At 43.1% G+C, this 23,591-nt stretch overlaps 1 protein-coding gene across 3 annotated transcripts in view; it reads right to left on the minus strand.

Moving 5' to 3' along the window:
* Positions 1-23,352, minus strand: part of megf11 (multiple EGF-like-domains 11) — a 127,979-nt gene extending 104,627 nt beyond the window's left edge. Inside the window, exons 1-5 of one of the 3 annotated variants that reach the window (XM_028823104.2) lie at positions 22,853-23,015; positions 22,268-22,821; positions 5,687-5,784; positions 5,479-5,580; positions 660-760 (exon numbers count right to left, since the gene is read on the minus strand). In XM_028823104.2, coding sequence (XP_028678937.1) covers positions 660-760; positions 5,479-5,580; positions 5,687-5,775 — 292 coding nt within the window. In that variant the 5' untranslated portion in view covers positions 5,776-5,784; positions 22,268-22,821; positions 22,853-23,015. Of the gene's footprint in view, positions 1-659; positions 761-5,478; positions 5,581-5,686; positions 5,785-22,267; positions 22,822-22,852; positions 23,016-23,095 lie in introns of those variants that run through there. The other 2 variants (XR_007933725.1, XM_028823102.2) reach the window with 2 other exon arrangements.
* Positions 23,353-23,591: the final 239 nt, after the last annotated feature.

A 23,591-nucleotide genomic window follows, 5' to 3' on the forward strand; every position in this document is an offset into this window, starting at 1 on the left:
GTATGAATAACACTTTCATTTTATGTCCAACCTGCTATTTATCGTCTAGTAGCCTGTTACGACTAAGCGCTGAGTAGGATTACCACTGCACCCTTCTACGACAGCCCTTCCAAGTAGTAATAGCATATGGCAAAGAAACCGAACTTAAGTCTCAGAAATAGTTACTAATCTCCCTTACTCCTACTGCACTACCCCAACAAAGACCCTAATCTTGTCAAGTTAAACTTCACCCCCCCTCCAACCAATCACTCCCCCGTCTGCCATACTAAGACATTCTAACCTCTAGCATAACCCTCACAGCTACGCAGAAACACAGCTAGCTGCCATTGCACAGAGTCATTCATTTGCTAGGTTTTTCCAAAAAGCTCCCCCAGGCCACTCGTGTCATAGGCACAGCTGCTAACCTTCTTTCTTCTAGATGACCAAAAACCTAAAACACTCAACCTGAGGTAAAATAAGCCTGCCATTTCTAAGGGGAATTGAAAAACACACACACACACACACACACCACAAACAACCTTGATGATTAAGAGTACCCAACTGCCACCTCTGAGAGTGAGGATTGGCATTTTAAACAGCAGAGGCATACAAGTTCTAGCATTTCATAAATTCTTTAAACACTGAACAGGCTATAAAGGAAGTTGACTGGCAGGACTCACGAATGCACAGGTCAGCGCTCTCATAGTAGCCCGGGCAGCACTGGGATCGTCGTCGGTACATGGTCCTCAAAGCCCTGCGATATGCCGCCTTGTAGCTGATCCTGAGGGGAAAAGATATGAAAGGGCAGGGTTACAGTACATGGCTGCATTCACATACCAGGAGTAGAGTCTCAGTTGTTTTGGACGAATTTGAGTTCACCTCTGAAATGAGAATTAATGTTGGAGAAGAAGAAGGAGAGTTTGGGAGGCTAGTGTTATTCTCATAACCCCCCACACCCAACTTAAGGCAGACAGTGTATCACCAGAGGGTAGGTTTCTAAACCTCAGGGTGCTCATGTCAATCTTGACCCAGAGTACCTGCTTGTGTTCTATAAAATTGTAATATACATTTTCTGAGCAAATTACGAGGAACACCTGTACTCCTGTTTATTGAAGCAATTATCTAATCAGCCAATCACGTAGCAGCAGCGCAAAGCATAAAATCATGCAGACACTGATCAGGAGCTTCAGGTAATGTTCATATCAAACACCAGAATAGGGACAAATGTGACCTTAGTGATTTCAACCATGGCATGATTGTTGGTGTCAGATGGGCGGGTCTAAGCATTTCAGTAACTGATGATCTCCTGGAATTTTCACAAACAAAAGTCTCTAAAGTTTATTCAGAATGGTAGGAAAAACAAAAAACATCCAGTTAGCAGCCGTCTTGCAGACAAGATTACCTTGTTGATGACAGCAGAGAATGGCCATGACTGGTTCAGGATGACAGAAAGGGTACAGTAATTCAAATAACCACGCTGTTATTCTGCTCACCACAGCTGTACATCTCACAATGCACAACATGTTGAACCTTGAGGCAGATGGGCTACAGCAGCAAAAGACCATGTCAGGTTTCACTCCTGTCAGCCAAGAGAAACCAGCTGAGTCTGCATTGGACACAGGCTCACCAAAACTGGACAGTTGAAGACTAGAAAAAAGTAGCCTGACTGATGATTCTTGATTTCTTCTGAGATACACAGATAGCAGGGTCAGAAAGCATGAATCCATGCATCCAACCTGTCTTGTATTGTAATAGTGTGGAATGTTTAGGCCTATTAATACCAATCAATCATCACTTGAATACCATGGCCTGTCTGAGTATTGTTGCTGAGCATGTGCATCCCTTCATGTCCACAATTTACCCATTTTCTAATGGCTACTTCCAGCTTAATAATGCACCATGTCACAAAACAAAAGGTTTCTTGAACATGACAATGACTTCAGCGTTCTTCAGTGGCCCTCCCAGTCACTGGATCTGAATCCAACAGAACTCCTTTGGGATTATAATAATAATAAATTACATTTATATAGCACTATTGTCGCTACTCAAAGTGCTTAGACAGAGGGAAACCACTTCATCCACCACCAAGAATGGATGGGGCAATGATGGGTAATTTAGGCAGAACATTGGGATGAACCCTACTCTTTTCAAAAGATGCCCTGGAATCTTTAATGAGCACAAAGTGTCAGGACCTCGGTTTTATGTCTCCTCCGAAGGACGGCGCCATTTTTACAGCACGTTGTCCCTGTCACTGCACTGGTGCATTGAGATCGAAGCACAGACCACAGGGTAAGCACCCCCTGCTGGCCTAACCAACACCTCTTCCAGCAGCAACCTAAGCTTTTCCTAGATGGTCTCTCATCCAGGTACTGGCCTGGCCCGAACATGCTTAGCTTCAGGTGGATGATCTGTTCTGAAGCACAGGTGGAATGGCAGCTGATGATATGGTAGAAGGGTAGCATGAATGTGCAGCTGACAAATCTACAGAAACCTCTGCTTAGTTAGTGAACAAGAGAACTACTTAACGGAATTAGATCTTTTTTTTCTAGAACTTGCTTGAACATTCTGGTTGATTTTGCGACTTCTCTCATTGTGCTAAGAATCATAGTTTACTTGCAGGAGTGATATATTCGCGCTAATCTGAGACAGAAGCTGCGGGCCGAGGGGAGGGGGAAGAGTAACGTCAGGAGTAGAGAGCTGGGCGGGACCCTCCTCACTGTCCTATTTCACTAATACGCGGGCGAAGCCACAGGGTATGGCTGTGTGTGTATACATACATACATACATATACATATATACACACACACACACACACATACATTATATATTATATATAATTATTACATTATATATTATATATAAAGTGAGGGATGGTCGGCCATATATTCCGGCCCACACCTCCAAACCGCCAGGTGGAGCCCTCCCAGCAGTATGGAGGCTCCCTGAATTCCAGCAGGGCCTCATGGACCTTGTAGTTTTTACAAACAGCCCTGCTGGATACCATGGGGACTACCAGGAGCCACTGTAGGGAGGCTTGGGGAATGCTACGTGCTCTATAACCCGGAAGTACATCCTGGTCACATGAACAGAAGGAACAACGTGCTTCCGGGATAAAGAAAAGGACTTTTTATCTGACCCGGAAGTGATAAGGAATCACATCTGTATGGCAGGGTGATGAGAAAGAAGTCGCTTGTTGTATGCAAATGCTCATTTAGACAAGCCAGATTCATTTTGGAACAAAGTGCTTTGGACTGATGAGACAAATATTGAGTTATTTGGTCATAACAAAAACTGCTTTGCATGGCGGAAGAAGAACACCGCATTCCAAGAAAAACATCTGCTACCTACTGTCAAATTTGGTGGAGGTTCCATCATGCCGTGGGGCTGTGTAGCTAGTTCAGGGACTGGGGCCCTTGTTACAGTCGAGGGTCAGATGAATTCAACCCAATATCAACAAATTCTTCAGGATAATGTTCAACCATCAGTCACAAAGTTGAAGTTACGCAGGGGTTGGATATTCCAACAAGACAATGAGCCAAAACACAGTTTGAAATCTAAAAAGGCATTCATGCAGAGGGAGAAGTAAAATGTTCTGGAATGGCCGTCACAGTCACCTGACTTGAATATCATCGAAAATCTATGGGATGATTTGAAGCAGGCTGTCCATGCTCAGCAGCCATTAAATTGAACTGAACTGGAGAGATTTTGTATGGAAGAAGCCAATGATAAACAAAAATCCAAAGAATTAAGAGGGGTTCCCAAACTTTTTCATATGACTGTGTATTATATATATATATACATACATACACACACATTATATATCCAGGTACTCTGGTTTCCTCCCACAGTCCAAAGACACGCATGTTAGGTGCATTGGCGATTCTAAATTGTCCCTAGTGTGTGCTTGCGTGTGTGTGTGTGTGTGTGTGTGCCCTGCAGTGGGCTGGCGCCCTGCCTGGGGTTTGTTTCCTACCTTGAGCCCTGTGTTGGCTGGGATTGGCTCCAGCAGACCCCCGTGACCCTGTAGTTAGGATATGGAGGTTGGATGGAGATAGATATATATATATATATATATACACACATATACACACATTGTGATATATGGCCTGCTGTTCATCCCGGCCAATACCCTCAGGCCGCCAGGTGGAGCCCTCCCTGCAACATAGAGGTGCCCCGAATGCCAGCAGGGAATTATGGACATTGGAGTTTTCCTTTACAGCCCTGCTGGATACCACGGGGGCCGCTAGAAGGCGCTGCAGGGAGAAGCAGCGACTATTTGCCCTATACCCCGGAAGTACATCAGAGTCACATGGACAAGAGGAATGACGTGCTTCCGGGATGAAGAAGAAGACTTTTTATCTGACCCGGAAGTGATAAGGAGTCACATGGACTGAAGGATGGGAAACACTTCCGGGTTAGGAAATATAAAAGACTGGGAAAAACACCAGAGCGTTGAGCTGAGCTGGGTGGAAGGGTGGCAACGCGTCTGGGAGTGTGGAGGATTGTTTATTGATTGGATTATTGTTTATGAGTATTGTGGAGAGGAGGGTGCTTTGTGCACGTTATTGTCTAAATAAAAATAATTATTGGACTTTTACCTGGTGTCTGGCGTCTGATCGGAGGGTTCAAGGGATTGATAGCGCCCCCTATATGTCACAACATATATACATACATACACACATATATATATATATATATACACACATATATATATATATATATATATATATATTATATATATATATATATATATATATATATATTATATATATATAGGGGCGGCATGGTGGCGCAGTGGTAGCGCTGCTGCCTTGCAGTTAGGAGTCCCAGGTACGCTTCCCGGGTCCTCCCTGCGTGGAGTTTGCATGTTCTCCCCGTGTCTGCGTGGATTTCCTCCGGGCGCTCCGGTTTCCTCCCACAGTCCAAAGACATGCAGGTTAGGTGGATTGGCGATTCTAAATTGGCCCTAGTGTGTGCTTGGTGTGTGGGTGTGTTTGTGTGTGTCCTGCGGTGGGTTGGCACCCTGCCCAGGATTGGTTCCTGCCTTGTGCCCTGTGTTGGCTGGGATTGGCTCCAGCAGACCCCCGTGACCCTGTGTTCGGATTCAGCGGGTTGGAAACTGGATGGATGGATGGATATTATATAATATACAGTATATAATTTTCTAGTAATTTGCTCAGTAATTTGCTGAATTGGCTTCTTTTGAAATCTTACTCAAGCTACAGGCAAATCGCTGCAATACAAACAGACCACATTCTGTAATGGGTAATAGCCAGATGAAGAGGAGATACACATGATATGTAAATACAATGAATGAGAACAAATTGATACAGTTGACTGCACTCGTATAAATGCAGCTCACAAAATCTTAGGAAGAACGATTCCCCTTATGACTGTAGCCTGCCCATCCTGTAATTTCTTCCTCCAACAAATCAAGTAACCACCCATTTCCCTGATCTAAGATCATGTACTGCGTGCCCAGCTGCCCCAAATCCTCACCTGTGCCGTGTGCATTTGAACCAGTTGAGGATGTCTGTGCATCTGGTGTAGTAGACTTGGTCAAACGGATGAGTATAGGACTCCTGAACGGTGACAGCATAGCTGCAGAGAAACACATGAATTAAGAGGCTTGAGTGGGATTTGGGAACAGGGATGCAGTGAGGAGTATGTGCTGTACGCCACAACACCCCACCCCCAGCTTACTTACCTTTCCCAGTGGCTGCACACATTAGGATCATCAGGGTTCAGACTTGTGGCTGTAGTCAGCCAGGAAAGAAGGGCCAACAGCTTTCTCATATTTACAGCCTAAAAGAGAACATAGGAGACACAGGAATGTACTATATATTATATAGTACCTTTCATAACCTAATCTTAAGTAGGATGGCATAATATCTTCTAGGGACCCCCAATCTGTCTGCAAACCCATCTCATTAGTTTGCTAGGGTACCTTTTTCTAACTCTCCAGTGATTATTAATCTAAACTATGGCCCCAGAGCTCTACAGTGCAGAGATGTTGCAAGCCATAGAAAAAAAAAATCTTCCACTTCCCTCGCCCTCAGAAGTGCACAGATAGCAGTGACATCCACAGGCAGGACAGCAAGTCCCGACAAGCCAAAATATTCCTGCTGTGGGGAGGGGGTCCGGAGGTCGGCCTAGACAGGCCACTGAGGATTTTTCTCTTTTGACGCCTTTCTTTGTCAAATGAATCTCGCTGGGAGCAATTAATTTAGCAAATCAAAATTTAATGGAGACAATTATGCATCAAAACCAGAAAGGGGGTGGACCTGTTGGACCTTCTCCATCATTGCAGGAGTGGGCAGCTCCCATTCCATTAATTCACTAAAAAAAAAAAATTCTTGTTGAATTGCTCTGCAGACTCTTATCTGCCCTTTACTTATTAAACACGCTACAGTAACCCATTAGGTTCAGGTTTAGTTTAGTGTGGTGAGAGGCATGAAAGGATCCATTTCATATTCCAGTAGAAAATCAAAATGCCCAAAACACCCCCCCCCCCCCCACCGGTGCGCTGGACATCATGCTTATATCTGACAGCTAGCTGCCCTATCGTACCTTCACTGTGAGAGTGACAACCTCATTATGGGGTTCAGAGTGAAATGGAAACTAATTAGCAACAACATTAAATTAGCAACGAGTGCAGTCTGTCAATTAGAACAACACCCTCATTAAAACGGGGGGGGGGGGGGGGGGGGGGGTGAACTGCATGCAGCATGAAAAGAGGGGCTGCAAAAGGAGAGGAGCAATGGGAAAAGGGAAAAAAAATAATTGGAGGGAAGGTGAATTTAAAGACAGTTGTAACAGAACAATGATGGGGGCCTTGGAGGCCCAAAGGGTAAAATGATGATGGGGCAACTAAAGGATATATAGGAGGAAATTTAAGACGTGGCAGATGAAAGAATAGGTTATAAGAAGGTTTCTTTTACTGGCTGAAGCAAAAAAAGATGAGGGCCATCAGAAAGATAAGTGGAGGCAGTGGCGTAGCATAGTGGGGGCGGCAAAATTTCACAATAAATAATAATAATATCTTGTAAAAATTTGAACCATACCTAAATAAGGGGGCGGCGGAATTTTCCTCCGCCCCGGGCGGCTGACACGCATGCTACGCTACTGAGTGGAGGAGATGCTACAGCAAAGAGGATCTGCAAAATGAAGGCAGTGGGGAAGTTCATAGGAGCCATCAGTTGCTCCAATATTTAATGGGATACATTTTAGAATGTATTTGTCAGGATATACTCTGGCAGCACATCGTATAGATCCATCATATTCACTCCCTAACCCAAAATTCAGCATTTTCACTAAGAAGTAAACAGTTCATATCAACACCTTCAACACCACGGTAATTCCAGAGCTGAACAAGAAGAATGTGTTGCACCATACCTTTAAAGAAATAAAAAGGACTGTGCCCTCCTGAAGGAGCAGGATGTATAAAAGGCACAGACACATTTAAAAAATAAATAAATAAATAAAAAGGGAGACAACTAAAGCACTCAACACTGAAGCTACTGGGTAGACAAAAAGCTTTTCAGCAGCTTCATGTGTTGTGCTTCAAAGGCAGCTCGGCATGCAGTGCTGCCCTCACGCGGGCTCTGTCCTCCGCTGGGCCGCTTTGATGTTGGCTGCAGAGCTCCCAAGACACCAGAATCCTCTGCAACAAAGCACACACAGTATAGCGGCGCAACAAGGCTTTGATGTGCCACAAACAGCCCTGTCCGTCACAGACGGGTTAGCACCCCCGGGGGCAAGAAGCAGCACGCATCAGACCTGCTTGTCAAGCTTGCATGTGTGAATATATGTGTGTGTGTGTGTGTGAGAGAGAGACCATGCATGCACACCAATCTGTGCAGCATTCATGTGTGTGTAGAAAATAACTTATGTATACACCAAAACCTCGTAGGCATTGTGGGAGTGTCCACATGGAGCAACTACAAGGAAAAACTCACCTAGGTACAATCAAGATCTGCACAGGGTTGATGTCTGTGCATGCAGAGGTGCCAAAATTGTGCAGTGTAGTCAGTGCGGGAAGCCAGAAAACAAAAAAAAAAAAGTTATATACAAAAAGGGAGGAACCATACCACATGCACCTGAGAACAGTCCCTCCACCTGAAGCTAAGCATGTTCGGGTCCAACCAGTACTTAGATGGGAGACCAACCAGGAAAAGTTTGGGTGGTTGCTGGAAGAGGTGGCGGTGAGACCAGCAGGGGGTGCTTACCAATGAGGTCTGCCTGTGGATCGCAGGAAGCCAAGACGCAGAGAGACATGAGCAGCAAAGAGGGAACTTTGATGATGTTCTTGGTGTGGACAAGAAAAGGGATGACTTGTCTGACAGGGATTGTAAAGCTGTAATTGACCACCCCAGAGAGGCTGCAAGTTTTATTTTCCAATTTGCAGCATCCATCCATTTTTGCACCAGTATGTTCACCATACATTTGCTGTTAGGTGATAAAGGGGTGAGAGAGATAGCCAATTAAAGACGGGGGATGACTGGGGTGAGGCAAGAATGACTAGGCCATGGTGGGCAATTTAGTCAGGACATCAGAATACACCTTGCTCTTTATGAAGGATGCCCTGTGGTCTTTTATGACCACAGAGAGAGAGAGTCAGGACCTCAGTTTTACATCTCATCCAAAGGATGGTGCCATTTTTACAGCACAGTGTCCCCATCACTGCAATGGGTTATTAGGATCCACTAACAGACCACAGGGTAAGTGCCCACTGCTGGACTCACCAGCATCTCTTCCACCAGCAACCCAAGCTTTTCCTAGATGGTCTCCCATCCAAGTGCTGGCCAGGCCCATACATGCTTAGCTTCAGGTGGATGACCTGTTCTTAAGTGCATATAGTATGGCTTCTGCTATGAGCTACTAGGAGACAGTAAATAGTTAGATAGTAACATTTATATAGTGCTTTTCTAGACACTCAAAATGCTTTACCTAGACCAGGGGTCGCCAAGTCCGGTTCAATTAAAATGAATTCACAAGACGTTAATTAGCAGCACAAACAGGGCACTCATTAAAAAAAGGGTTAGGATAAAAACGTGCAGCCATGGTGGTCCTCCAGGACTGGACTTGGCGACCCTTGACCTAGACAGTGGTGAGGCACTTCAACCACCACCAATGTGAAGAATCCACCTGGATGAGATGACTGCTGTCTTCAGTGCCTCAGCATGCTCACCACACATTACCTATTATGGGTTGATTAGGAGGCAGAATGACCAGGCCATGGTAGACAATTTAGTCAGGACATCGGAAAACACCCTTTTATGATCACAGAGAGTCAGGACCTCGGTTTTATGTCTCACCCAAATAATGGTGCCAATTTTTACAGCCAAGTATCCCTGTCACTACACTGGGACATTGGGATCCCCACATAGACAACAGGGTATACACCCCCTGCTGGCCCCACCAACACCTCTTCCAGCAGCAACCCAAGCTTTTCCTAGATGTTCTCTCATCCAAGTACTGGCTGGGCCCAAACAAACTTAGACTTAGGTGGATTACTTGTTTTGAAGTGCAGGTGGCATGGCTGCTGGCATTGACAGTGATGTGACTGCTGGCACACATATATAGCCAGTAGGTACCACTTTTTTGTCTTCACTCAGTTGAGTGAGTGTTTTTAGTGCCACAACAGACTTCCAAATCTGTGAAGTTGTGCGTATACGCCCCACTGTGGCTTCGTCTACTCAGGTGTGGAGGAGCAGCACCACCCTCCAGTGGCTACCATTGCCAAGGACTCCTCCTGTCAGCACATGCACACACACCTCAGCTCTATAAATAGAAACACAGAATTTACAAGTTTGAGGTATCCGCCTCCTGTGCAGAGATTGCAGGCGTGCACTAATCCATCGCAGTGCTTCAGGGAAAACTACAAGCAATTTCCATCCTATTGATTGTTTCCCGCTGTCAATGACACTCCGAGTTTTTTTGGAAATTAAATTCCAGGCCACGTAGTGCTGAGCACTCCAGCCGTCAAACTGCGGCTGAGTGGTAACAAAACATTTGGTTTTCTTGGAATATGAGGAAAAAAAAAAATACTCTGCAAAACCACAAACCTACATAAAAGTAATTCACAGAACCCCTGGGTTTGAAATGCCTTTTTTTTGGAAAAGGAGGGCTTACCAGTTTTGGAAAGAAAATCTTGTTCAGATTCCCTTGTATGCTTTGCTCTGTGTTCTAGTCATTATTAACTACTGTATTGCAATTTTACTAGTAATCCACTGTTGGATCCTTCACTCAAAATATATTTCCAATCACTTAAAGACAGAAATACTATTCTCAGGTAAGACAGTTATATACCGTGTTTAGTTCAAGGAAGTCATTAGATAGCCAAGACCTCTATATTGTCGATGTGTATGCATCCTTTAAGCAACAATACTTTATATGTAATCTTCCAGTAACATGCTATTTATGCTATGTAAAAGAAACGTCAACAGGAACTTGCCCAAATTCTGTATCTTCCATCTGGGTTTATGCTTGAATCTATACTAGTTCATAATGACATAGATATCACTTGCAGTAGCATATTTAAAGGCACACACAGCTAGATGATCTAAGCCAAAAACGGCAAAGGGAAATCTCAATTAGGGTCTAACATAAGGAATGGAATTCATCCATCCACCAGATACTTTCTTTCTTCAATCTGTGCAGTACGTGGTGTATTTCAGGCAAAACTGTACATTGCACATGTTTATTCTATCCAAATTAACAATGGACAATGAAAGACTTTGCTGCCGGAACACTTTTGGGTGTATCTTATTGGATGTTGGTCTGCTGATCGCCAACATCCATCCATCCATTATCCAACCTACTATATCCTAACTACAGGGTTACGGGGGTTTGCTGGAGCTAATCCCAGCCGCAAGGCAGGAAACAAACCCCAGGCAGGGCGCCAGCCCACCGCAGGGCGCACACACATACGGGACAATTTAGGATCACCAATGCACCTAACCTGCATGTCTTAGGACTGTGGGAGGAAACCGTAGTACCCAGAGGAAATCCATGCAGACACGGGGAGAACATGCAAACTCCACGCAGGGAGGACCTGGGAAGCGGGTCTCCTAAATGTGAGGCAGCAGCACTACCCACTGCGCCACCGTGTCACCCTTGCCAACATCACCTTTAAATTTTACTGTCACATAATTTTTTATTTTATTAAGTATACACATACAATGCAACAACTGGAACATTTACGGTGATCTTAAAGTGGTGGTACTACAACTTAAGAATGCAGCTTCGATATTCAAATGGGACAGTCGTGCTAAAGGGTTTCATTTCATAAAAGCACTGGCTGCTCCATAAGGACAGAAAAGTGTGGCACGTAATTCACTTGTCAACCCATCACACAAATATTTTTGCCTCCTCTTTATATAAAACTTTAATGATTTATCCACAGAGTCACTTATACAAATGATAAAATTCACTCTGACAATTTATACTCATTTGGACAGGACATCTACTTGCAACAAATGCGGACTGCAATGGGTTGTCGGTTCGCATCTCACTACGCAAACCTATTTATGGCAAAATTGGAAGAGGATTTTATGTCAACGTGCGTCTTAAAACCAATGTTGTACCTCTGTTACATAGATGACATCTTCATAATCTGAACTGTCAGTGAGAAGGACCTCCTCTGTATTAATAATGAATATAATTCTTTCCACCCCAACATAAAGCTGGAGCTTAATTACACAAAAACAGAAGTCCACTTGCTTGACACCACCATTCACCCGAAAGATAACATCTTTGTGACCTCTGTTTTTCACAAACTAACAGACAGATGGACATACCTGAGAAGTGATAGCTTCCAATCCAAGCATATACAGTAAGGTGCTCCATCATTTTCAGCCAAGCAATATGTCACAGTTGTATATGTCCCGACAGACCGGGATAGACAACTACAGGAGCTGAGACAAGATTTCATTAGACAAGGATATACTCCCAAAACAACAGACACTCAAATAAGTTGAGCTACTGCCATACCCAGAAACAACCTTCTGGAATATAAAAACAAGGACAACAAGAACCGCATGCTCCTTGTTGTCGCCTATAACCCACAACTTGAAGCACTTCAAAAAATTATAAAAGAACTTCAGCCAATATTAAATAATGATGACACACAGATGTTTTCCCAGAAGCTCCCCTCCTGACATACTGACAACCACCAAACCTGCAGCAACTAATTGTCCGAAGCTCCCTGAATGAACAAACATATAATGGTACATCTCCCTGCCTACAGAAAAAGATGTAAAATGTGTGTTCATATTTATAATGCGGATCGTATAGTCATATCCCACTGCCGACAAGCACATTGCATAACGGGATTATTCTCCTGCAGATTATCTAATGTGGTCTACCTAACCAAGTGTATAAAATGTCCCAACACTGCACTCTGTGTGGGAGAAACTGAACAAACACTCCACCAAAGAATGTATTTACACAGTTTCCACATTAAGCATGGCGATAGGGATGTTTCTGTAGGAGCTCACTTTAGTAGCATTGGACACTATGAGAAGGACTTTAAAGTCACAGCAGCGCTTATGGGCAACTTCAAAACACAGCAGGAGAGAAAGGAATGGGAAGTTAAACTGATGATAAAATTTGACACATTACAACATGGTTTAAATAGAGACAAGAGTTTTATGACCAGATACGAGGACTATGACTGACCCAGACAAACTGACTATAGATCCACATTGTATGGAAAAGTCATCAAAAACTTTATCTTGACATTAACATAACACAAGACTTTGTCTGACAGTTATTGTATGAAAAGATCTTGACTATACAATGAATCTTAGCCTGGAGTGGTCCATTAATTTATAACATTGAAGATGATCCACGTAATGGTTTTCCAATGCGGTGTCTGTCCCACTGTCTATATAAACACAGGGAATTCCAGTTTCTGGATTACATCTTGCCTGAAGATGGGGCCTGAGTTCCCTCAAAAGCTTGCATATTGTAATCTGTCCAGTTAGTCAATTAAAGGTGTCATTTTGCTTGACTTCTCATTGTGTCCATAATGGCTAACACAGTACAACACCCTGCCTCTATAAAGCTTTAATGAAAGTGATAAACAAAGAAGGTGAAGGGCTTCAATATTTGTGACAGAGGTTTCAACAAATAAATGATGCCATGATTAAGGAAGGCATTTTTGTTGGTCCACAAATCAGGCATTTCATCAGTGACAAGCAGGTTCAAAGATCTGCTAGTCAGGCTGGAGGACGTCACAAGGATGCAGTTGAGAGATTTCTTGCTAACTACACAGCACCAAACTTGGCAAACATGCTTCAAGTATACAAAACCATGAAGAGCAACATTTCACTAAAGATTCTTTTTCCGCATTCGCACTTGGGACTTTTTCTCTGCCAATGGGGCAGTCAGTGATAAACGTGATGAAGTCAGAATAATTAAGCAATTAAGCACATTAATTGAATAAAAGTTTAATCCATGTTATTCCAAACTTCAACGTGATACAGTCAATCTGAAATTATATTTGTGTCCAGCTTGAAGCTGTCTCTCATAATCAACAAAAAACTTAAGCAAAAAAAAAAAATCCAAACTGAATAAAGTTATCAAAATCCTGCTTTGTTATGTCATATGTTTTGGGAATGCCCTATGCTGAAATCATTCTGAGAAAAAAATGTCAGATAGTGAAGATTTTATAAATATTCCCAATTCTTTAACATCATTTTTTGTAGCTGTGCTACCTAAAATCTAAGTAATCTATGTAGACTTCAGCGGTAACTTTTGCAGTGCACCATCTACTGGAATTTATTTTATAATGCATGTAGTAATAAAATGCATTTCATTTGTCATTCCAACAGATGGTACAACACAAACATTTGTAGTAATAAAATGCAATGCATATGTCCCTGTTGTGCAACTATGTCATTTGGTATGGGATTCGTACAAGCAATGTCAATGTTTGTGATGCACCATCTGTTGAAATGACAGAGACATAGCAAATGGACAGACACACACATGCACCAGTCTAGCTGAAGCCAGGCATAGTGAGAGAACCATGGAGAGAACCATGAGTGAATTTTGCTTAAAAGTGGATGAGAACAAATAGTCAGCTAACTGATTGTCACATTTCTAAACCAATCCAACACCTCATGAAGGCGGCACTCAAAGTAGGGGCGATGATTTCAAACTGCAAAGCGCAGTGGTGCTCTTGTTAACTGGGTCCAACAGAGAGCAAGCCTCCGATTACAATGAATAGTTGAAATGTCTCCTAAAAAAACCCTTCAAGCATATAAATGGGTGTAACGTGCAAAGAAAACATTGCACATGTTAAAAGTAACCATAACCTGTTGCAAAAAAACCTTTCTGTAGCATTAGATTACACCTTGGCATTCAAAGACATCAATGGACGAGTGGTAAACCTGAACGTCATCTCAGTTGCTGTGTGCACTCCCAGTTGTACACCATTATGACAACAGTGTAGGAGTCGATGCGAGTTTGAAAGAAATGGCAGCTAGGCTTGTAAAAATATGAACTGTAAAATATGCATTTGAAATAAACGACGTGTCACACTCCATAACGAGGATTGCCATTAACAGAGCTAATAATGAAGAGCGACAAGTGATACAGATTTCAGTACTCAAAACACCAGAATCAACAAATCTGCCTAACGACACCACAGAACAGGCAACGCAGCACCCACCTTCAGACTGTGCATCCAACGAGTAACTAAAAGACGTTAACCTGACTGTCTAATTGGAAATGCAAACATGCTATGTTAAAATATCTGCAGCATTTTAACACATAGTATAGTATATACTGTATATAAACCACAATGGTTATATCTCGATTTCCTATTGTTATCCTATATAGTGATGCAATAGTCAAAATGACAAAAAGATATCAGGGCAAACAGAAGCACTCCTTAAATGTATGTAGCTACAGTAGTCTACGCATGTATGTCTGTCTGTCTTCTCTGTTATTACAAATGAATTTGTAAACTGAGCTCCTGAATGGATGACGGCAGTTTTAGCTTTTAATTTCCTTTCAGCGTCAAGTCTTTTATTCAGTTTCTTTTGTGGTCTCCCTGAACCCCAACAGTTTAGTTTAGTGCACGGACTGCAGGAATTATGTTTGGGTGGTTTAGGAGGAAGCCCTGCGAGTGCTGCCGGATTTTGTGGCTATTCACTGCAATTTTTTTTTAAAACTGGTTATTTCCAGATATGTATTCTCATTTTAGAATCCCATCTAACCCCATGTGACTACAGTCACTTGTCCTTTTATTAAAGTGGATGACCTGGAAGCTATAGGTTTGTTTTCATTTTAACAAAAAAAAAAAAAGTGGGGATCAAAAGAGGGTGTATATTCAAATGCAGCTCTGAACTCCATTTTTGAGACGTGCTTGCTGCCATACCAGCAAGCTAAAACTGCTGTTATCCATTCAGGAGCTCAGTTTACAAAGTCATTTGTAATAACGGAGAAGACAGACAGACATACATGCGTAGACTACTGTAGCTACATACTTTTAAGGAGTGCTTCTGTTTGCTCTGATATCTTTTTGTCATTTTGACTATTGCATCACTATGTAGGATAACAATAGGAAATCGAGATATAAGGCTAATGGCCTTACTACTTTGAGCAAAAGTTACTAATTAATCAGGACTTACTGTATTCTACCTATAGGTGAAAACTGTTGAAAGACTGGGCTTTACTGACATTGACATACCACCGAGTTCAACTCATTGTATTACTGAATTATACTGATGCAGATCCATGGACTGGATTCAAGCCGGCCAGTGGAGTTGGGTGCAGATACTGCACTGGGCACTGCACAGTGGCTCAAATATTCTGGGGACTCAAACGGATTTGTTTTTTGTGGGACTGCTATCTCCAACTACTGCCAGAACAGTGAGGACCTGCTATGTAAAACTTCTACATGCAGTGGGCTATTTGTGATCCCCGTCTCCTACCAAGGCAGCAGTTTACACACACGTCAGCCAGCAGTAGGGAGCCCAGAGGTGTTTATCTCAGCTGCTTTGACTTGCTAATCCTCGAAGAAGAAATATCCAATACACATTGTTCTTAAAGATTTCATACACCTGTGGGCCTGATTGACTGCCCTGACTATTTAATATCCACATTCACACGTAACCTACTTCCTTCACCACATAATTGTGATCAGCTATTACTCTAGGCTCAGCTCACTGGGAGATGGGCAGGTGGTGGCTCCCATCAAAAAACAACCAGAACAGAAAAATGTAAAGTTTGGTGAAGTTGTTTGTTTACTCTATAGGTGTTTATAATAAACATAGATCCAATCACAAATTAAACAGTTTCATGATTTAGTCATTTCCCCAACAAGATCAATAAGGTGCACCTTTGCAAAACACAATCAGTATTACTGTACTTTTATTATCATCAGTGTTATGAATATGAACGCTTTAAAATTTTCTCTGACATTATAAGTTTCAGAATACCTGAAATCTATTTATGTAATTTTCACTTGGTTCAGAATATTTAAAGTCTTAAAACACCACCACCATTTTGGCTTACATTGTTTTGTGGCTGCTATGTCCATTGCTACCATGTGACAGCAGAACGTCATGGAAAGTGATGTCACTTGTTTGACAGTATAAAAGATCTGTGTTGCCCAGTTCCCATTGTCCAAGTTTCTGGATAGCAACAAAGAGTTTTTGCGATGCGTTTATTAGAATTTTAGTGTCTCTTGGCTTTATTACTTAGCTTTCCTTTTCAAGTTTTTGGATAGTGTTTTGAGTTTTGTTTGTTGAATTTTTGTCTTCGAGTTTTGACTTTGAACTGTTTCTTGGCAAATAATTTTTGAGTAGGGCGGCATGGTAGCACAGTCGTAGCGCTGCTGCCTTGCAGTAAGGGGACCAGGGATCATGTCTTGGGTCCTCCCTGTGTGGAGTTTGCACGGTATCCCTGTGTCTGTGTGGGTTTCCTCTGGGTGCTCCGGTTTCCTCCCACAGTCCAATAACATGCAAGTTAGGTGACATTGTGATCCTTAATTGGGCCTAGTGTGTCATTTGGACGCAATAATAATAATAATGCATTTTATTTATAGGGGCACTTTACATTAGCAGTAAATCTCAAAGTGCAACATAAAAAGTTTAAACAAAGGCAACGCAAGATAAAAACAGAGATAAAACAACAATAATTATAGTATTGCTGTTAATAAGCCTTCCTAAATAGAAAAGTCTTTAGCTGTTCTATAAAACAGACCACAATCTGCTGTCTTCTTAGGCTCTCAGGTAGGGCATTCCAGAGCCGTAGACCAGCGGCTGCAAAGGCTCGGTCTCCCATTGTATGTTGGTCACAGGGGGACGAAGGCGGTAGGTATTTGTAAAATGGAGGTTTCTTGTAGTGGATTGTACTAAAAGGAGTTCTTTAAGATATTGTGGAGCCTTTCCATGGATACACTGGTGAGTAAACAAACAGAGTTTGTATTTGATACAGAGGTGAATAGGAGCCAATGAAGTGATCGAAGGATTTGTGAAATGTGTTCATATTTCTGCACCCTCATCAGGATTCTTGCAGCACTATTTTGAATTTTTTGGAGCTTTTGAAGGCTCTTGTTGGGTATCCCGATGAGGAGTGCATTACAATAGTCCAGTCTGGATGAGATAAAGGCATGAACCAGCTTTTCAGCATCACAGAGGGAGAGGTAGGGATGGAGTTTGGCTATGTTTTGCAGATGAAGGAATGCAAGGTGATTGACATGTATATCAAATGACAGATGGGAGTCCAACTTGACACCCAGATTTGTAACAGAAGGGTAGAGGGTAATGGTACGGCCAGAAAAGGAAATACAATTTACAGAGGAACAAAGTTGATGGGTTGCCAATTAAAAGAGCTTCAGTTTTGGTGCTGTTCACCTTGAGGAAGTTCTTGGACATCCAGACCTCAATCTCATCCAAACAAGAGGAAAATGTTGATGGAGGTGTAAGAGAAGTTGAATCCAGTCTCACATAGAGCTGCGTATCATCGGCATAGCAATGGAATGAAAAATGAAGCAATGGACATGTGTGTGTGTTCACTGTGTTCAAGATTTGTTCCTGCCTTGTGCCCTATCCTAGCTGAGATAGGCTACAGCAGACCCCCCCCATGACCCTGTCCAGCACTAAGCGGGTGAGAAAATGACTGACTGAATTTCTGAGTAGTCCATCTCCCTTTAATGTCTATTCTAGTCTTCTTTTTGATTTAGATTGATATAATTTCTTATTCCCCAAGGGGAAATTGTCTTTTTGCATGACCTTTGGAGGTCAGAGTGCATATTTATGACCAAGCAATGCACACTGCCCCCTACACACATAACAAAATGATACAACATGGATAAACCCTGCTAAGAAAATTCACTCTTGTTTAAAACAAAAATAACAAAAAACGTCTGTGCACATCTTTAAAATGCCATACTCTCTCCATACTCAACACCAGCTGAAGTGCCTACCATTGCCAGTAAAAATAAATGTGGAAAAACATTCTTTTGGAAATTCCACATGGCTTAGCACAACCCACAATGAGACAGAGAGATACACTCTTAGACAAAAGCTGTAATTTAGGAAGAGAATAAAAATGTTATCCAGATTAGTAAAGAAGAAAATGCTGTATGTACCTGTGGTCTTTAAAAACACACTTTGGCCAGCAGAAAACTTTATGCGTGCTGAAGACAATATCCTCCAACAGCCATAGTGTATTCCTGCTGCCTGAAGGGAATTGTAGTCCCTAGTTGGCACTGGTTTTCGGTTTGCACCCCCTCCCAATATAACCACTCTCTCCCTGGCATGACATATAACCTGCAGTTTAGGGTGAAGGCAACGGCAAGGCACATACAGCATTCCGTGAATATCGGTTCAGCCATTTTGGTGTGATTAGCAAACAAACAGACTTCTACACAGCTTACAATCTTATTTATATAGATTCGATTTCTGTACTGGTACACTCACTCTTGCTTATGGTGGTCTGTCAAAAATGCGATAACAATGTAGTCGATCTAATCCACCTGAACAAACCGATACTACTACTACCACATTATTATCAGAGAATGGAGATACTATCTGGTTAGGTTCACCAGGGGATTAAGCCATTGCTGGTGAATTTGTCAGAGATGCTCCTCAAAAAGTCATGTTTTTGTAGATTCAATAGACATTATGCCAATTTAACTGACTGTTTTCCACATTTTACGATCTGATGCAAATTGCTCCAGTTCTTCTGATGAGATGCTTCACAGCTTCAAGGATTTCTTCAGATAATCCTTGAACCACTTTTGTTGTTTAACTGTTATTGAACCGATCTAATTCATTTCCTTTTAGAGACCTTGTCTACGTAAGTAAGGCATCTTCACACAAGGCATCTGAACACAACAAATCAGCTTGGAGAACAAATGTGGAATTCCTCTAAAACAAATGTTTACACATACAACACAGCACAGTTTGGAGGCTCCCCCAAAAAACTGGAATCATCACCCCCATGGCAGTTATTCTGATGATCAGGATAACTATTTGGAATATGTGACATCTAGGATGACCAACCAATGTGGAACTTCAGCTGGGGTGGTAGGAGGTGTAACATGGAACACAAGCAGGAATTATATATTTTCTGCAGTTCTCTTCAGGCTAATACATGTCACAAAAGAAGAGGCAACATGGACACAAAAGCCAGTATCTAAGTGCAAACTTAGTTACAAGGTCTTAATTAAGCCCCCCTAACATTAGGGCTTCTAAGTGCTGTGCATATCTGTCCAGCAGACATTGTCCACTAGCCACCGTAAGAACACATACTCTAAAGCCCCAGAAGCTCTTGAAACATACAGCTTGCTGTGTATAATGTTGTCATCATCAAATACAGAGACTTCCTAGCACCTGTCACCAGTGGCCTGGAGGCTGCTGGAAAGGTCGCTGCTGATCTGTATGCAGTGTGACTCTCTCTCAGTTGGGTGGGGGGGTTAGCTGACTGTGCATGGCAAGCCCCTCTCTAACTCATGCAAATACACTGCTAACTCTCTATTGATTGATTTTAAAAAGAATTTCTAAGAGCGCTTCTTCTCAAAGCACAAATCCCTAGGGAAGGAGAACTTTCAGAAGAATAAAGAAGTGTCAGATATTGAGAGTGAGAAATAAAAAATGGGTCTTCAGGGTGGTGTTGATGCAAGGGTGGTATTGGCATGGAGCTCCTGTGGGATATGAAGGTATGGCACGGAATCAGTCCAAATGCGCCTCCCCCCAATCTGTGCATTTTGGCCCATGTAGAGCACAGTCTAATACAGCAAGGCACCTGCATAGCCCCAAGAACCTGAAAGAAGGCCCTGCTGCAGAATTAGATTGCAATCTGTGTCTACAAGTAGCAGATGATAAGATACTTTCTAAATCAAAAACATACAGTGTAGGACAGAAAACTGCTAGATGATATTGCTTTTGGAACCAACTAAACACACCTGGAAGCTCATATACTAAATTCCCCAATAGCCAAACAGATGCTGGGGACAAAACACACTAACAATAGAAAGTATGTGTCCTTTCTTTAAAAAGGAGGCATGACCTAGATGGCAATAATGATGAAGCCTACAGGCAGATTCCCAGATTGTCATGGTCCACAATGACAACTTCCACCTCTCTGGTTCAACACAAAGCGCTCAGCCAAGAAAAAGAAAGCACTTAGTGGGTCGGGCTGGCGGCCACTCCATTCTCCAGTCAGCCCATCCCCCATTTGGCAGCAGGAGCAGATCCTTTTGAGTCGAGGCAGTGCTCTCCTCCGCCTCCCAGAAGTGGTCCTCCAGAGGTTAGTACATGTCGGTATGGGGACTGCTGCATTGAGGATAGCGTATGGTGCAGCACTCGCGATAATGCAAATCAAACCCTATATAAAATGCTACTGGCCTGAGTGCCAATCCATCGTGTCCTTGGAACTCCTAACGGCCGAGCTGTGCAGCCAAAAGTCATTCATTAATCAAGTCTAATTAAATTTATTGATCCGTGGATTTGCAGCTGAAAGCCTCTGCTGGACAGTGAAGCAGAGCCAGACTTTATAGAAACACGAGACTGGGCTAAACTACATCTGGACAAGCCTACTGAGCTAGCATCCCTTGTACAGTGTTAACTAAATAATCCTGTAAACATTACACATCCACAAAGTAGGCAGAATGACCCATTTTAAGAAGAGATCTTTAGCACATAACACAAGATGAGGTTCCCCCTACTGGATGAATTTGTGCTGGCAGCCGTGGCATGACACATGGGCATTTGCGCATATAAAGATTGACTGATAGAGTAAGTTAAAAAATATGGGCTTTAATTAAAGTGAAAGCTTTTTCGCTTTTGAGTGCCATGCTCAATTCAGCTTTAACTCTCAAGGGAAAGAAGCATTGCCCTCCCTGTTTCAAGGACCAGAAAATGAACGTGGGTGTAAAGATGTGCCACTTCATAAACTTGCTTCTATAACTGAATACCTGTGTGAGAATGTCATAAACAATGCTGAATGCCATTGCTGAGCATTTCCCATGAAACTGCTGGGCACCCAGAACATAAAGAACTCCACTGAATAAAGTCCAAAGAAGCACAATTATGGGAATTACTATTTCATTACCAAAACGAGGCAATGCCAAGCTGGTCCGCCTACGACCCTAAACTGGGGATTACATCTTGCGACAAGTGGCTATTGACCGGATGCTTACAACCTGGTCAATTACAATACTTCAAGTGCAATGGTTCGTCTTATTTCAGCTGAAGAACATTTAAAACTGTGCAGTAGACAATGTTCAAGATAAAGAGTGAGACCCACAATCAGCCCCACTGCAGTACTTGCGGGATTTGACATACAAAATTAAACACAAAACAAAAGTAAAGCTGATGCTAGATAAGCAAATACACTGACTCTATTATCATCACCAACAGATGAAGGTACATGAATGCACCAAGGTGGCCAAACTTGTGTAAAAGAGGAACATGTGAGGGTTTGGGTGCAGTGAACATTGGCTCTGCATATTACATACCTGCTCGAATATTGACGTGGCAACCAAATCATAAAAGAAAGGGATCTCACAGCATCAGATCTCTGCTGTCATTCAACAATCCTTCCTTTATAGAGTTAGGTAAAGCTTTAAGAAAAAGGCACGCAGAGCAGCTATAGTATAAAAAGGCTGGCCACACTACACTCCAAGACCCTCAAGATACTCAAAGATCTGCTAAAGTCTCCCACAGAGGTGTAAAGGAATACAGATTCAGTTTCCAACCACCTGACGTAGAAGCCCCCCCTCGGATAATCGGAATGAGTCTGTGCATCCAACCCACGTACTTACTGTCCGAAGATTAATCAAGTGTCACGGGTGCTTTTGTAGAAAACTGACCCTCGCAATATGTAGGCTGCAGTGAGGGCTGAAGTCCACATCAAATCATCATTTGTCATGATCACCATTAATGAGAAGCTGCAAAGACTATTTTCTACCCTCTCTCTCTCTCTCCTTCTCGCCCCACCTTGTTCTTTCTCCTCAGAGGAGGGGATTCGCGACAGTCTCGCCTCTGGTGCAGGTGAGGATTTCCAAGCACGGACGAACAACTCCTGCACATCCATTTACTCAACACTGATCTAATCTTCGCCAAACATCAAACATTAAAGAAACCAATGTGCCCTGCTTAGATGCATTAAATCCGAGCAAATGAACGCGTGGCTCAGTTCACTTCTCTGCGGTCCTCTGGTCAGCCTGCGGCGCAACACCGAAACGCAAAGCTTTCAGTGGCGCTTTTTAAAACTGTTTTCACAGGGAGGCCAAACCTTCCGGGACACCGCAGATACCTCCTTCCCAATACCAAGTTATAACCACCTGCACCCCAACCTCAGCGCTGGAAACCCCCACTCCGTAAGTCTTGCCCGCCCAGCACTGCACTGTCCTTCTCTCGGTGCTGCGCACTTGCTCTCACACTTCCCCATCAAACTCCTCACCCGTACCTGCTCATTCAACAACCCGTGCCGCTCTGAAGCCTGCCCAACCTCATCATCTCAACTTAAAGCCGTGACTGTTTCGCATTCCACATAACGCAAGGTGATCAAGTCACCGTACCTACCCTCCCCTAAACACCTCACGACCCCGATAACAGGAGTTACCTGCCCCTATGAGACTTCAACATACCTTAAAGAATTATTGGCACCACATGCCTTCTGGAAAGTCAAAAAAAAATCAACTCCGGAATGCTTAGAAATTCGCGAGGCTTTCGAGTGTCAGTCCTCCCAATCCAGCAATCCCACACCGAGCACACCACTCTTCTCTTCACTCACTGCTGGCCGGCCGGCGGAACGGGGCTGCTTTAAACGTCTGTGACGTCACCGGGTGCGCTCTCCGCTCCACGTGCGGCTGGCTTAGGGGCTCCTTGAAACTTCCACCCAGTGGTGGTTGGGACGAAGCGCGGCTAACATGAGTGTGCGTGGCGCCTTGTGAGGTACAGTTTGCCCTGTGCATTTTCGGGGGGAATGTGCGTGAATAGTGGGTTTGGTGTCGACGCGTGGGGCGCACCACAGTTCGGTGGATCGGTTACTGTCTACGCGAATTTGCGGTAACTTTATCATTATCCAGAGTGACTCTCCAATTGACAGGACTCAGAGAGTGGAAGTCAATTGCTCTCTCTATG

Source organism: Erpetoichthys calabaricus, chromosome 17, assembly GCF_900747795.2.
Source record: "Erpetoichthys calabaricus chromosome 17, fErpCal1.3, whole genome shotgun sequence".
Taxonomy (NCBI): Eukaryota; Metazoa; Chordata; class Cladistia; order Polypteriformes; family Polypteridae; genus Erpetoichthys; species Erpetoichthys calabaricus.